The 16,917-nt window shown below is 35.0% G+C and overlaps 1 protein-coding gene and 1 long non-coding RNA gene across 3 annotated transcripts in view; both read left to right on the top strand.

Annotated features, from left to right (window-relative positions):
• The window catches only part of GOSR1 (golgi SNAP receptor complex member 1), a 49,596-nt gene that overhangs the window by 27,660 nt on the left and 5,019 nt on the right, over nt 1-16,917 (top strand). For both annotated transcript variants that reach the window (XM_016138987.2, XM_016138986.2), the window contains exons 7-8: nt 4,184-4,213; nt 15,009-15,091. In XM_016138987.2, the coding sequence (XP_015994473.1) occupies nt 4,184-4,213; nt 15,009-15,091 (113 nt within the window). The remainder of the gene's footprint in view (nt 1-4,183; nt 4,214-15,008; nt 15,092-16,917) is intronic.
• On the top strand, nt 6,051-14,179 carry LOC118603848. Its single transcript, XR_004951356.1, has 2 exons — nt 6,051-6,264; nt 12,350-14,179. It is a non-coding gene; the product is annotated as an uncharacterized LOC118603848 (long non-coding RNA).

Genomic DNA, 16,917 nt, shown 5'->3' with positions numbered 1-16,917 from the left:
TTTTTAACAAAGTTAACAAATCAATAATAGTCTACTCTTTTGCACTTAGTACTTTATTTAATTGATTTTATCTTCATGAAAGCTATTAACACAAAACTAGTTTGTTGAATTTGGCAATCGAGTTATTTAATTTCATATACTTTGTGGATTTTTAAATACAGTCATGCTCCACATAGTAACATTTCAGTCAAAAAGAGTGCATATGCAGTGGTAGTCCGATAGATTCCCTCTCACTCACAGCACTTCAGTTTCGAATGCACCGATTACATCGCCGTTAGTCAGCTACTCACCTGTTTCAGCACAGAGGAGCCTGTCCCCCCAGCACTACATATTCAGAGGGTGCTACAGCCCACCCCACCCCCCAGATACAGTCTGATGGTCTTCAGAGTACATCGTTGTGATTTTAGTGTACATTGTGGTTTATTCCTATTGAGGGCCTACGATCCTGTACAAGGACACAGGTCTACAGAGCTGCCTTAAAAAGTATTAAGTGTCACTGCCACTTTAGTAGAAGCTTTCTGTGGTAGTATGAGACTAGCTTGTTTCTGTACTTTGGAAATATCAGGTTGTAATGATATAAAGCCTAGCTGTTTTATTTCTTCCATCAATTCAGTGCCAGAAGGAGCCCTTTGTGCCAGATAGGGTCAATGGAACCAAAAACAAAATTCCAAAGTCACAATATTTAGTTCTCAGTTCTACACCCTCTCCATGTTAAACACCCCCCCCCTTTTTTTTTATGAATACAACAGAGTTCCTTAATCTGACTCCTGCTTCAACGTGCAGTAGCCAAAACCACATTGCCATTGACAGTCCCTGATGTTCCTTTATCTCTCCATCTTGATTTCATATTCCTGCTGATCCTCAGGGCACCTTTTACTCTCTCCTGACAATCACTATAATTGTGATCTATGCCTTACCCTGCCAGTTTCTCCTAGATGTTTCCCATCAGTCCTCCCCACGCCTGTTCATAGAGCAGCATTGACAGTTTTATGGTCAATGCTGCTCTATGAACCAATATTTGGTTTCTGACCCTGCGAGATAGAAGTAAGGGGAGGGCTTGTGGTACAGTGTTTATAAAGTCTTCAGTCCTAGGCCTTCACATTCACTAACTACTCACTCACAGACTCACCCAGAACAACTTCTATTACTAAACTCTGTTTATGGTAAACGCCCTGTACAGGTGTACCATTTTTATCTTTTTATGCCATAGTTTTATTGAACCTTTTCTAGGTTTAGATATTTTTTTATATAAAAATACTTACCACTGTATTACAGTTGTCTGCAGTATTCAATACAGTAATATGCTGTACAGGTTTGTAGCCTAGGAACAATAGGCTATACTATATAGCTAGTTGTGTAGTAGGTTTATGTAAGTGCACTCTGATATTGGCACAATGATGAAATTGCCTAAGGATGCATTTCCATTACAGAAGGCATGACTGTATTTTATTTTTACGTCCTTTGATATTCTAAGAGGCCCTGATAAGGACACTCAACCAAACCATTGTTTTGAAAAAAGAGCTATTAACCCAAGTCTAGTTAACCACTCCCTCTTTCATGACCACTTTACCAAGACACTTGTAGGCATATGTGTTGTCTCTCTCCATTCTAAGATCTGCGCATTATATTTGTAGCCCCTCTCCGATCCAGTACCCTTCAGGGGCACTTTGAAACACATTTATTAACAAAATAAATGCTTACTTATAATTTGTATATTTCACTACAACTTGGGTTTATCTGGAAATTTATATCAACTTGATGCTTAGATTAGGAAATAGTCTGTAGTTATTGCGAAACTACTGTAATAATAGCAAAAAGTACTTGGTGTTTGCTATGTACCAGGTACTGTTCTAATCATTATACACACACACACACACACACACACACACACACACACACACATATAAACTTCTTTAATCCTCTTCACAAGTAGGTCTTATTACCATTGCCATTTTACAGATGAGAAAACTGAGGCATAGAGTAACTTACCTAATGTCAGATAGCTAATAAGTGGTAGAGGCAGCATTTAAAAAGCCATATAGTCTGTCTCTTAATTCCTCTAGTGTCTTTGAAATTTTCGAAATTCTTAATCATAGGATTTATATATTTATGAAATTTTTAAAGCTCATCTTTGTTCCCTAATTCATGCAGTAAATTAGATTTCCTGGTTCACTACTTTGTAGTGAAACTTTAACTTATTTACAGAATGTATTTATTTTTGAAGTGATAGTTTATGACATATAACTGTCAGGTGTACATTATAATCTGATATCTATATATGCTATAGCGTGCTCACCACCAAAAGCCTAGTTTTTATCTGTTATCATATATTTGACCCCCTTTAGCCATTTTGCCCTCCTAGACTCCCTTCCCCTCTGGTAACCACCAATCTGTTGTCCATATCTATGAATTTGTTTTTGTTTCATTTTGCTTAGAATTTCCTTTGGAAAAAAGTATTGGGGGAAAATATGCAAGTATTTATTTGAGTGCCTGCTGTATACCATGCACTGTGCCAAATGGAAATAGTTGTCTGGTAATTTGTTTCCCTACTTTCTGCACTAAAGCTATCCCTTTACCAAAATATAAGTCTTGGCGAGGACGTAGAGAGAAGGGAACCATCATACATTGTTGGTGGGATTGCAAATTGGTACAGCCACTATGGAAAACAGTATGGAGGTTTCTCAAAAAATTAAAAATGGATATGTACCTTTTGGCACAGCAATTGCACTTCTGAGTATTTATCCAAAGAACACCAAAACAATAATTTGTAAAGATCTATGTACTCCATTATTCGTGGCAGCACAATTTACAATAGCCAAGATATGGAAGCAACCTAAGTGCCCATCAACAAATAATTGGATAAAGAAATTATGGTTCATATACACATTAGAATGTTACTCAACCATTAAAAAAAAAGAAATCCTAGCATTTACAACGACATGGATGGACCTAGAGGTTATTATGCTGAGTGAAATAAGTCAGACAGAAAGATAAATACCATTTATTTCACTTATATGCAGAATCTAAGGGACAAAAAGAACAAATTGATCAAAAACAGATTGACAAATATAGTGGACAATTTGGTGACAGACAGGAGAGGGTGTTTGGGGGACTGGGAGAATGGGGTGAAGGGTTAAAGAAGTACAAATTAGTAGTTGATAGTTGGTCATGGGGGTGGGAAGCATGGCAGAAGAAACGCAGTTAGCATTAATATGATGGCTAAGTGGAAGGCCAATGGAGGGACAGAGCAATTGGGGAGATCATTTTATGAACTGTATAGATGTCTAACCAATGTACTGTATACTTGAAACTAATTTAAATAAATAAATTAAAAATAATATTAAATTTTCAAAAGCTGAAAAGTTAGCTAACATTTAAAATAAAACTGTCCCTTTACCAAACTTAGCTACCTATAAATTCCTCCTTAAAATGTTTTGTTTTTGTTTTTACACCTACAGCATCTGGTCTTCCTAGACGCTCTCCCATCCAAGTATTAACTAGGCCCTACCTTGCTTAGCTTCCAAGAAAATCAGACAGGATTGGGCTTGTTCAGGGTGGCATGGCCGTAGACCCTAAAATGGTTTTTCGAGGAGTTTCTTTCTTTCCATTGTGTGATGCGTAAAAGCAAATATTTCACAGGTCAAAGGTGCATTTGACTTCTTTATTCAGATTCATGAATTCTGAAGTGTAGTAAGCTGAAATTTGGTTTAGTTTTCTAAAAAAGGAAGGAACTTTAGGATGTAAATAATTACTGCTTATAGGCATCAGAACTATATCTGCCTGTCCCATCTCAACAAGTTGGTTATAATTCTTAAATTTAGAATAGACAATATTGACAATTTTGAGATATTTAGAATAAAGAAGTTTCATTTATTATGCTGACATTAAAACTGCTCTGACTTTAATCTTAAGTTTCTCTATGGAAGAAAGAAATTTAAGCCAACAAATAAAAAAAATATGAAAATTTTACATGTAAGTAAGTTAATTTCAGAGTCCAGAATTTTTTCAGATGCTTCCAAAAGTCTGGGTGTTCTGTTTAATAAATGACTGGAAAATTAATCTGTCTATAAAATTTAGAAAAATTAAGTACAAATTTTAGATGTGCTTTTAATAATTCCAGTAAATGTGCTTTTAATAATTCCAGAAATTGAAGTTTTTTTGTTTTGTTTGTTTTTTGCTGCAGCTCAGATCGTCTGATAGAAGAGACAATAAGGTAGGAAAAATATTTTGTTTTACTTTATTGTGTTTCTTGTTTGTTTGTACATAAATGAACAGATAAGATTAAACCTATAACAGAGTTAAAGTTAATTTATTCTCCTTAAAGATGAGAATTTCATTAGATGGTGATATATTTTTATTATGTCTTTCCCTTATAAGAGACATTTGAAGCCCAAAACATGTGTTTCCAGAATTAAGCTGTTTTACATAAGTTGCTTTTTTCAATTAATTCATACTCAGTATTTTCAGCCTCAGTCTTTTTATTCTCACTTTTTAATAGAAAACAACCTCAAGCATGTGCTTGATAAATGTCTTATTTATACCATTTGTGTAGACTTGGTTTCTGTTACAGCAGCTATAGGCAATCTGCTGTAATATTTAGTATTATCTGTAATAACACTGAAGTAATTTCTTAAGGAGATTTATTTGTTGGTTTGAATTGCTTCTCAAGGTTTAGTGAATTTTTAAATACTTATTTTATGAAAGTAAGAAAGCACATTAACTAGGTATGGTCTCTGTGCTTTAGAATTCAGCAATGTTTAAAGCATCGTTTTTCAGGAAAGGTAGAATGAAACAACAAATGTTGGTATTCTTACCATAGGTCTTGGTACTATGCTCAAGTGCTTTACATACTTTAAAAAAAAATAATTAAGGTAAGTAATATGCCAATGGTCACATGACTAATAGCATTAAAGATTCAAGTCCTCAAATCTGAGTCTCTAACTGTAGAACTAGAGCTCTGTCTAAACCACTATTGTGTTACCATCTTGTAGAAAAGAGTACAAGCTTTAGAGGGTGATTTGGTTTTGAAACCTGGCTATACTCTTGTTTGAGCTCTGTTCTTGGATAAATTTCTTGGGACCTTCATTTTCTTAGGTGTTTAAAAATGTGGGATTGATGTTAAGACTTACCCTAAAAGATTGTTGTGAAGGTTAAACATACTAGGAGTAAAATGTCTACTACGATGCCTGGCTGCTAGTAGGTAATCTGTAAATGGTAGCTCTATTATCAACACATTTTTTTAATTTACTTTTTGTTTTGATATCATTTAGGATTTCGAAAAAGTTCTAATAGTACAAAGAATTCCTATATACCCTATACATAGATTTCTCAAATGTTAATATTTTGCGACATTTGCTTTTTCAGCTTATTTCTAAATTATTTGACAGTAAGTTGCAGACGTGATTCCTCATCACCCCTAAATATTTCAGTATTTATATCCTAAATAATCTATATTGATGTGGATTCACGCAGTCTTATTTTATTTAATAGGTTATAATGTTTCTATTGTTATTTAATAATTTAATAAGTCATAATCTTTTATAATAAACTGATCATATCTGGGAATTTTGTTTAAATGGCATGCACTGAGTCTTTCATCTGAACAAAGTTTTTGCATAATTGTCTAATTGTCAGCTGAAATATCTTGCAATGTTATCGCTTTCATCAGCACATAAAGTCAGATCACATTTTGCCAGAGATTTTTAAAGTTTCCCTATAATCCTTTTCCTGTTTTTCTTCTGCTTATTTCTTCCTCTTTCTGCCTGATCTTCTAGAGTCAGGCTGCCTTAATTAAGCTTTTCAATTCAAAGTTGCCTTACTTTAAGACCTCATATATGAGTATAAAAATTTTGAAGTACCTCATAGGATAGGAATGTTTGAGAACCATTGTATCACTGTTAACTAATATTTTTTTAGTTAAAAAGCAAAAAAGGTGTAGTTAGAAGGTCTTTTTATTTTACTAGTTCCCTTTGTTGTAATATATTATAATATCACAAGTGACATTTCATTAAATATAAAGCTAATTGTGATTACTTATGAATAATATAAAATTGATTTGTCAAATAATTACTTTTACATATTCTATATGTAAAAATTTACCTTTTCCTTTTAGTGAAATGTTTTAAAAATATGTACACAACTAATTATAAACTTTGACATCAATTTCTTGAACCAATATTTTTAATATAAATCCTTAACCTTTAAATGTATAACTAGTGTTGTCTTTTGTTGGAAACGTATGTGTCTGAGTAGTTCACAGAACAGGTAAGAAAGTTGAAGTTCCAGTAAGCACATCAATGATTTATCATTTTAAAAGCATTATATATTATTTGGAGCTTATGTTTTGCCTCTTAGTATTTGACCCTTGAAATAACAACAGCCTCGACTTCACTCAGCTTGACTCTAAATGATGGAATGAGATGGGAAAGTATGTCTAGATATACTTTGTGTGGTACTGGAAATCATGCATATTCAACAAGATAATAACATAATGTATGTTGATAATATCCATTCTCCAAGGGATACAAAGTGCTTTGCGGAAATTGTTTTTTAATCTTCTCTATCTACTTCTGAGTCAGAGTGCATGGATGATGGTGATAGTCCTAGTTTTAAAAATAGGCATATATGATTCAAAGATTGGCCTCAGATTGCTCAGCCCAGGTTTGAATTTTGTAACTTTATACAAGACCATAATACCTATTTTAAAATACTGTTTAAATTTATTTTAAAACAACCACATTTTAAATGTATCATATTCTGTCATAGACATACACTTAAACTGAGAAATTATGAATAAGAACTAATAATACAAAGGACATTGTTAGTTTGACTCTTCTTGTGATCATTTTTTATTTTTTGGATCTAAAATTCAATGTATGATAAAGTTGGCATTGCCTGTTTCCTTCTGCTCTAATCTTTATTGGTTCTCTAGGCCTATAATACTGTTCTTGTCCTGGGTTTTCCTTTTCATCATTATTTTAATCTCCTTTATTGGATCACCTGTTTCTTGGACTTAGTGTCTTCCACTTTCTTAGTTTATTCCTTCACTATGCTGGACCATGTTCTTTAGTGGTCTCCTGAGAAAGAACAGGAGGTTAATTTTTTGGACTTCCCACACCTAAAAAAGTCTATTCTACCCATGTTCTTGATTCATTGTTTAGCTAAGGTACAGAATTCTAGGTAATTTCCTGACATAAAAAAAATTGAGGGAATTCTCCACTACGAGGCCTGCATAACAGGAAATGCTGAAAGGGGTCAGCTCACCTTAAACAAAATGACAAAAAAAAAATGCATAACTATGCGTAAGGTGACTAGCAAGCAGATAGAAGCAGAGGAGTGCAACCCTTATTAAGAACAGGGCATTATATAAACCTGAACAATAACAAGAGATTTGCTATTGCAAGATAGTAATGAACATTCAGCATACATAGAAACAAATTGAGACAACAATAACAGAAAAGGGGAAGATTCAGAGATCCATATTTGCAAAGGGGAATGGCGATAAGGCAAATGTGGAAAAAAATGGACTACTATATATATAACCATCCTCTACCTATTCGTAATGGTAACCATATGCCAAAGATTCAGAACTGAAGTATATAACATAAAACAAGAAGGACCAGATGGAAAACCCACAACCCAACCAAAACAAAACAAAACAAAACAAAACAAAACAGACACACAAGAACAAGAAAGCAATGGAAACACCGAGCTACCAAAAAACAAAAGATAAAATAGCTATAGGGAAACCTCATATTTCAGTAATCACCCTAAATGTAAATGGACTGAACTCACCAATAAAAAAGCACATAATTTTAGATTGGATCAAAAAACAAAACCTAACCATATGCTGCCCCTAGGAGACACATCTCAGTTCCAAAGACAAATATAGACTCAAAGTGAAAGGATGGAAAATGCTATTTCAAGCAAATGACATTAAGAGAAAAGCGGGAGTAGTGGTACTAATATCGGACAAAATAGATTTCAAAATAAAAAAGGTAAAGATACTGAGGGACACTTCAAAATGACAAAGGGAATCATACACCAAGAAGGCATACACTTATTACTATCTGTGCTCCTGATCAGAGAGCCCTGAAATAGATAAAGCAATACTAACAGAGCTAAAGGGAGAAACAGACCAAAACACTATAATAGTAGAGGACTTAAATACCCCACTGTCAGATATGGATAGATCATCCAAACAAAATCAATAAGGAAATAACATCCTTAAATGACACATTAGGTCAGCTAAACATAATTGACATTTATAGAGCCTTTCAGCCCAAAACAGCTGCTTATACATTCTTCTCTAGTACATATAGAACATCCTCATGGACCGACCACATACTGGGACTCAGGGATACCCTCAACAAATATAAGAGGGTCGAAATCATACCAACCATATTCTCTGATCACAATGCTTTGAAACTAGAGATCAACTGCAAAAAGAAAGCAGGAAGAACCACAAATACATGGAGATTAAACAACATGCTACGAAGAATAACTGGGTCAGAGAAGAAATAAAAAGAGAGATCAAGAGATACATAAAAACGAATGATATTGATAGCACAACATATCAAAACTTTTGGGACACAGCAAATGCGGTAATAAGAAGTTCCTATCATTACAGGCCTATCTCCAAAAACAAGAATATGCCCAAATAAACAACCTAACACTTCATCTTTAAAAAACTAGAAAAGAAAGAACAAATGAAGCCCAAAGCCAGCAGAAGGAAAGAAATAATCAAAATTAGAGCAGAATTAAATGAAATTGAAAACCAAAAAAATATATAGAAAAAATAAATGCAACAAAGAGCTGGTTCTTTGAGAAGGTTAATAAAATTGAGAAACTCCTGGCTAGACTCACTAAAAAAAGACAAAAGACACAAATAAACAAAATCAGGGACGAAAGAGGAGAAATTATGACAGAAACTGAAGAAGTACAAAACATCATACAAGAATACTATGAAAAAGTATATAACATCAAATTTAATAACCTAGAAGGCAAGGACAAGTACTTAGAAAGATACAGCCTTCCTAGACTGAATCAAGAACTGGAAAATCTAAATAGACCAATCAGCAGTATGGAAATTGAAATAATCATCAAAAACCTACCAAAAAGTAAAAGTCCAGGAACAAATGGCTTTACCAGTGAATTCTACCAAACATTCAAAGATTTAATACCTATTCTCCTCAATTTCTTCCAAAAAATCAAAGAGGAGGCATAACTTCCTAACTCATTTTATGAAGCCAATATTACCCTAATAGCAAAACCTGGTAAAGATAACATAAAAAAAGAAAACTACAGACCAATATCTCTCTTCAACATAGTTGCAAAAATCCTAAATAAGATACTAGCGAACTGAATACAGCAACATTTTAGAAAGATTATATACCACAATTAAATGGGCTTCATCCCAAGGGCACAGGGATGGTTCAACATATGCAAATCAATTAATGCGATACACCACATAAACAAATTAAAAAATAAGAATCATATGGTCATATCAATGGATGCAGAAAAAAGCCTTTGGTAAGATACAGCATCCATTTATGATCAAAACACTTAACAAAATTGGTATAGAAGGAAAATACCTTAACATAATTAAAGCCATATATGACAAACCCTCAGCCAACATTATACTTAATAGTGAAAAACTGAAAACTTTTCTTCTAAGATCAAGAACAAGACAAAGCGGTCCACTATCGCCACTGTTATTCAGTATAACATTGGAGGTCTTAGTGAATGCAATCAGGCAAGAGAAAGATATAAAAGGCATCCAAATAGGAAATGGAGAAGTCATCCTGTCACTGTTTGTGGATGACATGATTCTCTATATAGGAAACCCTAAAGACTCCACAAGAACACTACTAGAAAACAGTAAGCAAATACAGTAAAGTTTCTGGATACAAAATCAATGTCCAATAATCCATAGCATTCCTATACTCTAATACTGAATTGTCAGAAAAAGAAGTGGAAAAAATAATTCCTTTTGCAATTGCAACGAAAAGAATAAAATACCTAGGAATAAATTTAACGAAATGTGAAGTACCTATAAAAAGAAAACTATAAGACCCTATTAAAAGAAATTGAAGAAGATACAAAGAAATGGAAAAGATATTCCGTGTTCTTGGATTGGAAGAATCAACATAGTAAAAATGACCTTATTACCTAAAGCATCATGCAGATTTAATGCAATCCCCATCAAAATCCCATCGGCATTTTTTAAAGAAATACAACAAAAAAATCATTAGAATTGTATAGAAGCACAAAAGACCCCAAATTGCCAAAGCTATCCTGAGAAAAAAGAGCGAGGCTGGAGGCATCACTCTGCCTGACTCCAAATTATACTACAAAGCAATAGCAATCAAAATGGCATGGTATTGGCAGAAAAATAGATACACAGACAAGTGGAACACAATTTAGAGTCCAGAAATAAACCCATATTTATATGGGCAAATAATTTTTGACAAAAATGCCAAAAATATACAGTAGAAAAAGGAAAGCCTCTTTAATAAGTGGTGCTGGGAAAACAGGAAAGCCACCTGCAAAAGAATAAAACTAGACTGTTGTCTATCACCACACTCCAAAAATAACTCAAAATGTATGAAGGACCTGAATATTAAGACCTGAAACAATAAAATGCAGAGAAGAAAACATAGGAACTAAACTCAAGGACCTTGGGCTTAAAGAGGATTTTATGAATTTGACCTCAAAGGCAAGTGAAGTAAGAACAAAAATAAATGAATGGGGCTACATCAAACTAAAAAGCTTCTGCACAGTAAAAGAAACTGTCAACAAGGTAAAGAGAGAACCATCTGAATGGGAGGAGATATTTGCAAGCAAGGCCTCTGATAAAGGCCTAATATCCAAAATATACAAAAACTCATACAACTCAATAACAGAAAAACAAACAGTCCAATCAAAAATGGGCAGAGGACCTGAACAGACACTTCTCCCATGAAGACATACAAATGGTCAACAAAGATATGAAAAGATGCTCAACATTGCTAGCTGTTAGGGAAATGCAAGTCAAAACCACAATGAGATACCATCTCACACCTGTTAGAATAGTTGTTATCAACAAGACAAGTAATAACAAGTGTTGGAGAGGATGCAGAGAAAAAGGTACCCTCATACATTGCTGGTAGGACTGCAAATTGGTACAGTCACTATTGAAAACAGTATGGCGGTTCCTCAGAAAACTAAGAATTAATCTACCATATGATCCAGCAATCCCTCTGCTGGGTATTTACCCCAAAGACTTGAAACCCACATTTGAAAAGATATTTTCACACCAATGTTCATAGCAGCATTATTCACAGTGGCCAGGACGAGGAAGCAGCCAAAGTGTCCTGCAATAGATTATTGGCTAAAGAAGCTGTGGTACACATATACAATAGAATATTACTCAGCCGTAAGAAGAGATGAAATACTACCATTTGGGACAATGTGGATGGACCTTGAGATAATCATAACAAAATAAGCCAGACAGAAAAGGTTGAAAACCACATGACATCACTTATATGTGTAATAGAAACCTAAAAGCAATAAACAAACAGGTCAAACAGAGACTCATGGTATGGACAATAGACTAGTGGTTGCCAGAGGGGAGAGGGGAGGGGGGAGGTAGGTGGGGTAAAAGGGGTCAACTATGTGGTAACAAAGAAATCTAACTATGGATGGTGACCACACAATGAAATATACATATGTCTTACTGCTGAATTGTACACCTGAAACTTACTGGGTTTCATTAACCAATGTCCCCATAGGAAGGAAGGGAGGGAGGGAGGGAGGGAGGGAGGGAGGAAGGAAGGAAGGAAGGGGAAAAGGGAGGGAGGGAAGGAGGGAGGGTGGGGGGGAAGGAAGGAAGGAAGGAAGGAAGGAAGGAAGGAAGGAAGGAAGGAAGGAAGGAAGGAAGGAAGGAAGGAAGGAAGGAAACCTAGAATTCAAGGAAACCTAGAATTCAAGGTTAGAAATAATTTTGAAAATTGTAAGGCACTATTTCCAGTAGTGCTTTTTAAGTCCAATGTCAATTAAAATTTTGATCCTTTGTATACAAGCTTTTTTTCCTCTGAAAGTTCTTCAGAACTTCCCTTTTCCCCTTTGCTTTTGTTTGTTTTTAACCTCACCATGATGAGCTTATTAGCATGCATTTTTTTCAGTCCACTGCAATAGGCATTGATAAGCTCTTATAATCTGGAAATTCATCTTTAGTTCTGGGACGTAATTACCTTGTGTTTATAATTTTCTTCCCTTTTTTTTTCTTCCCTTTCTCTTTTTCCACTTGCCTTTTTTTCTGCTTTCTGGGAGGTTTACTCAATTTGTTCTTCCGACACTTCTGTTACAGTTTTATTTCCACTTTTCTTTTTTTAAATTTACACACGCTTTCCCTAGGGATGAATGTACTCATACATGCACGCGCGCACACACACACAGTTGTGTGTTTGCAGGTTTCATGGATGAGATATCTTCTTTTATGCCTCTGAAGACATTAAGTATAATTTGATTTTAGAGTTTCATGTGCTTCATATATTACCTATATTTCCTCAGACTCACTTTTCTGTTTGCCGATTGGTTTGTTTGGGTCTCTGCCGTTTACATTAGAGGCCCTCCTCAAATGCTTGTTGCTTCTTGGCTCTTCATTCATATTTAAGGGTGAGGCTCCAGAATCTAGTGATCAGATGCTAACCGTATACATGGGTGTTGGGACTTGTTGTTGAGTGGTAGGCCTCACATTAAGTGATCAGGAAGAGACCTAGCTGTTTTCACTGGGGACTTTAAATGTCAGTATCTCTAGATCTCTTCTCTTAGGTTAGATCTTCACCTGGTTTGGGGATGGTAATTTAGGGTTCTGAAAACTCCTTGTGCAAATTTCCACAAATTTCTATTTTAAGCCCTATGCCATTGTTTTGCCATCAGATATACCTGATCTCTTCAATTCTTGAGCTTTTCTAAGATCTGGGGAAAGCTTTTATAAATCATTACTTGACTCATAGTGGTACAAAAGTGAATAATGGTAGTAGCTTTGGTGCTGGTAATGTTAACATTTCTGAATCACTCAGGTAGAGTTATTCCAATTTTCTTTTTAATTTTCTTTAGTAGATATTTACATATTATAAAAGTACAATGTTCTTATTATAACGATTTAAATAATTCTATAAATGTATAAAAAAAAAAGGTGCATCTTCTCGTAGTGCTGCTCCATTCCTTCTCCTGAGGTAATTTATATTAACTGACAGTTGGGTATCTTTTCTAATACCTTTTTTACTGTCATACAAACATACACAAAGATGTTTTGATCGTTAAAATAAGAAAAGATTCATGCGCTACACATTTTGTGGCTTGCTTTAATCATTCAGTATATCATAAACATCTCTTCTGGTTAATAGAAATAATGTCTCATTCTTTTAATAACCAAATATTATTTAATATTATGGTTATACCATAATTGAAACTATTGTTTCTAATGGGGGGGGCGGGGTTCTCGTTTTTGGTTTTTTATCTTTTACTTTTCCAAACAGTTCTTCAATAAATATCCTTTCATATATCTTTGAATACACTCTCTCTTCTTCTTTTCCTTCTCAAATCTCAAAATTTCCATTTTGATTCATTTGTCATTTGCTCATAGTACTTGCTCTACCATATTCCTCCAATAGAATACCAGGTATTGCCTGTCCAAAAGTGTGTCCAGTCAGTTCCCCAATACTAGGTGGTAGTAGATGGCCCAGCAATTTTTCCTCTTAGGGGCTGGGTATCATACCAATTGGTAGCTTATCAGCTCTCTGCTTATAGGTCTCTCTGGCTGTGTGTGGCAGGTCCTTTTCTAGCTGCAGGGACTGTACATGCAAATCCACATCTTCCACTGTCTGTCCTCCTGAACATGCAGTGAAACCTAGGCCTTTGCCCCAGCCTGGAAGAAAAATCTAGTCTTCCCTGCCATCAGTTCCCTGGTTCTTCCCTTGCTTGAGAGCGTGTAGACCTCCCTGGTTTTCTTCCTTGGAGATCTCACGAGAACCTGGGACCTCAGATGAACCCTCCCCAGCATATCTGCCTTTGTTCTTCTATTCCTCCGTGAAGGTAATTGGGCCAGTGGTGAGGTCAGTAATTTGTGCTTTGACTGTTGTCTTCCCAGAATCTCTTTAGAAGCAATACAATAGGCTTAAAAAAAAAAAAAAAAGTTTCACATATTTTCAGCATCACTCAAGGATATTCTATTTCCTATTGCTTTTTATAATATCAGTATCTAAAACACTCCCCTGTGTGTTACATATCAAAATGGATACTGACCCTGCCTCTAGGATTCTAATAGAGATAAGACTGTTGAAAGTTAACCTGGCAGTGATACAAAAGATATGGAGATTCTTTTTAAAAAGACATCAAAATAGTCACATTGAAGAAACTTTACAAAGAGTGACTTTTTTCCTCCTCTCTCAGTCGTTCAGTGAATCTATGACCTTTTGTCACCTGGCTTAGAAATCCAGCAGCATGTTGCATGTGTGTCCTAAAATCCACTTGGGTGGTCTCAAGTAGGATTTTGGAAAATAATCTTTTCATAAATTGAGGGCTGGTTATATATGAATATTTTGTGAAATTTATATTTCTGGTTCTACTTTTATGCTGTAATTCCCTACTTCCCTCAACAGTGTTTCCCAATTATGGGTATTTTAGTAGCTGGCCTCTTTTAAAGCCATTTAAAGAAACTCTTATAATATGCAACTTGTCTGTTAATGTCTTATTTTGTTACTTGGGGCGGGGTGCGGCAGGAAATAGCTTCCTGCCTTGCCCAAAAAGAAATCAGAAAATGACAGTGGGAATGGAGTGGTCATTCAGAAAAAGAACAATGGGAAGGTGTCTTGGGAAGTGTTTTTTGTTTTTTGCTTTTCATTTTCATGCCCAGTGCTTTTCAAAATGACGTTCTTAGTTTTCTGTTCAGTTTTAAGGGTATGATGGATCCATGCAGAATAATCTTAAATGCCAGTTTAATTAGCTTCTTTTCTTCCTTACAGCATTGCTATGGCAACAAAAGAAAATATGACTTCACAGAGAGGAATGTTGAAATCAATTCAGAGCAAAATGAACACTTTGGCCAGTATCCTTTTTGAAAGTTTGAAATCTGTATGTTTTTTGTGGGGGGAAACATCTTTGTGCATGCTTTCCTTTCTCTTATACACACATACTCCAGCAAGTTGCCATCATCAGTAGCAGTAAAGGCCATCGTTAATTACATATCATGAATATGCCCTGCACTCCTACGTTGTGAAAGTTCATACTGTTTATTACCAGAGGTTTATTAGTAGTAGATTGAGAAAAAATTAAAAGTGTGAATTTTCAAAAGCTCTCGTATTCACGTTAGAACTCAACAGTATACATTATTCTTACCTAACATCATAAATTATATCAGTTTTCTTTTCAGCTTGGTGAATATGTCAGTGATAGATGCACAGGAGGAAGGAGACAGCCATGCGTGTAACTGCTTATAGAGTTCATTGTGATTTGTTATACACGAGCTGAACTCTAGGATAGATTTGCTGCTTGTTTGTTGTGACCTATACCTTTTTCATTGTTCTGTTTTCCAATTTAAATTAGTGTTACTGAGACTTCTGAGAAACTCAATGGGGAAACTGATCAACTTGCTACTCAAACATTTTATCGCTTCTCTAAGAAGTCAAGCCTTTTAGGAAAAAAAATTTTCCTTCCCAAACTACTAAGTGGGAAAGGACCTATATAATTTTCAAAAGTTGAGTATCTTCTCTTAGGTAATTTTAAGTCACTTTTAGTTTGATACTTTATTTGCCTAAGAAAAAGAATATTCTGAAATATGTTGATATTTTTTAGGTTTTTGTAAATTTTGTTCTTGCCTTGTCACCCTAAGTATAAAATCACACATCCAGACTTATTTATATTTTATATAGGGCAATATATTTTACAGAGTCTGTTACATACATTATCTCATTTTACCATTATCACAAATTACAGTGATTCCAAAAGAATGTGTGTTGAAAAAAATCAAATAAAATGTGTGTGAGTTAGTCAGGACTCCAGAGAGAGGTAGTAACAAAAACCAAATTCGGACTGATTCAAGGAAAAAGGAGGGAATTTGTTTATCTCTGTAAAATTCAGAGGTAGAATTTGGCTTAAGGCATGGCTGGATTCACCGGCTCAGATTTTATCAAGAGTCTGCCTTTCCTTTCTCTGTTTCCCCCAACTTACTCCATCTCTTATTTCTGTTTTCCTGTGTGTTGACCTCATGGTGGTAGAGATGGTTACAAGGGTTACCTCCTATCAGTTCAGAAATCCCCATGGGAAAAAGATGTCTTTTCTGACAGCTATGGAAAATGTCCCAGGAGGACTATGCTTGCCCCCAGCTTGAGTCACTGTCTATTCCCAACCAAGTCACTGGTGAAGGGAAGGGATGTATCCTTGCCGGCCCATCCTGAGGTTGTGTGTACACCTGATGGCAGAGGATAAGGTCAGCTCCACCCTCTTACATGGACTGAATTAGATTATTATAGAAGGGGAGAGGGAAGGGTCTCTAAAAGTAAGTCGGACAGAAATATGTTCACTATAGACAGGGTTTCCTAATGCCAAAAGTTTTTATACTTTCTCTAAGGGGATTGTTGATCCTCCTTTTACGAAGCAAGGGAGGAATAAGCATTTGCCTATATGACATCTGTACCTTGCAAAAGTACCTGTACCTGCCTCTTGTTCTACATTTTAAGGTTTATTTCTGTAAATTATTTTTTTTATTATTAATTCAGGAAACACATTAATGCCTACGGTGTATAAAGCTCTGTTCTAAATGCACAGAGAAATTCATTATCAGAAGAAAACATGGTCCTGATCATGCAATGTGTAGAATACATACATATACAAGTATAGTCTCTGCTAGGAGTCATTTTGTTGCAGGAAAATGAA

Source organism: Rousettus aegyptiacus, unplaced genomic scaffold (genome assembly GCF_014176215.1).
Source record: "Rousettus aegyptiacus isolate mRouAeg1 unplaced genomic scaffold, mRouAeg1.p scaffold_m13_p_6, whole genome shotgun sequence".
NCBI classification, from domain to species: Eukaryota; Metazoa; Chordata; class Mammalia; order Chiroptera; family Pteropodidae; genus Rousettus; species Rousettus aegyptiacus.
This window is presented reverse-complemented; position numbering and strand designations above follow the sequence as displayed.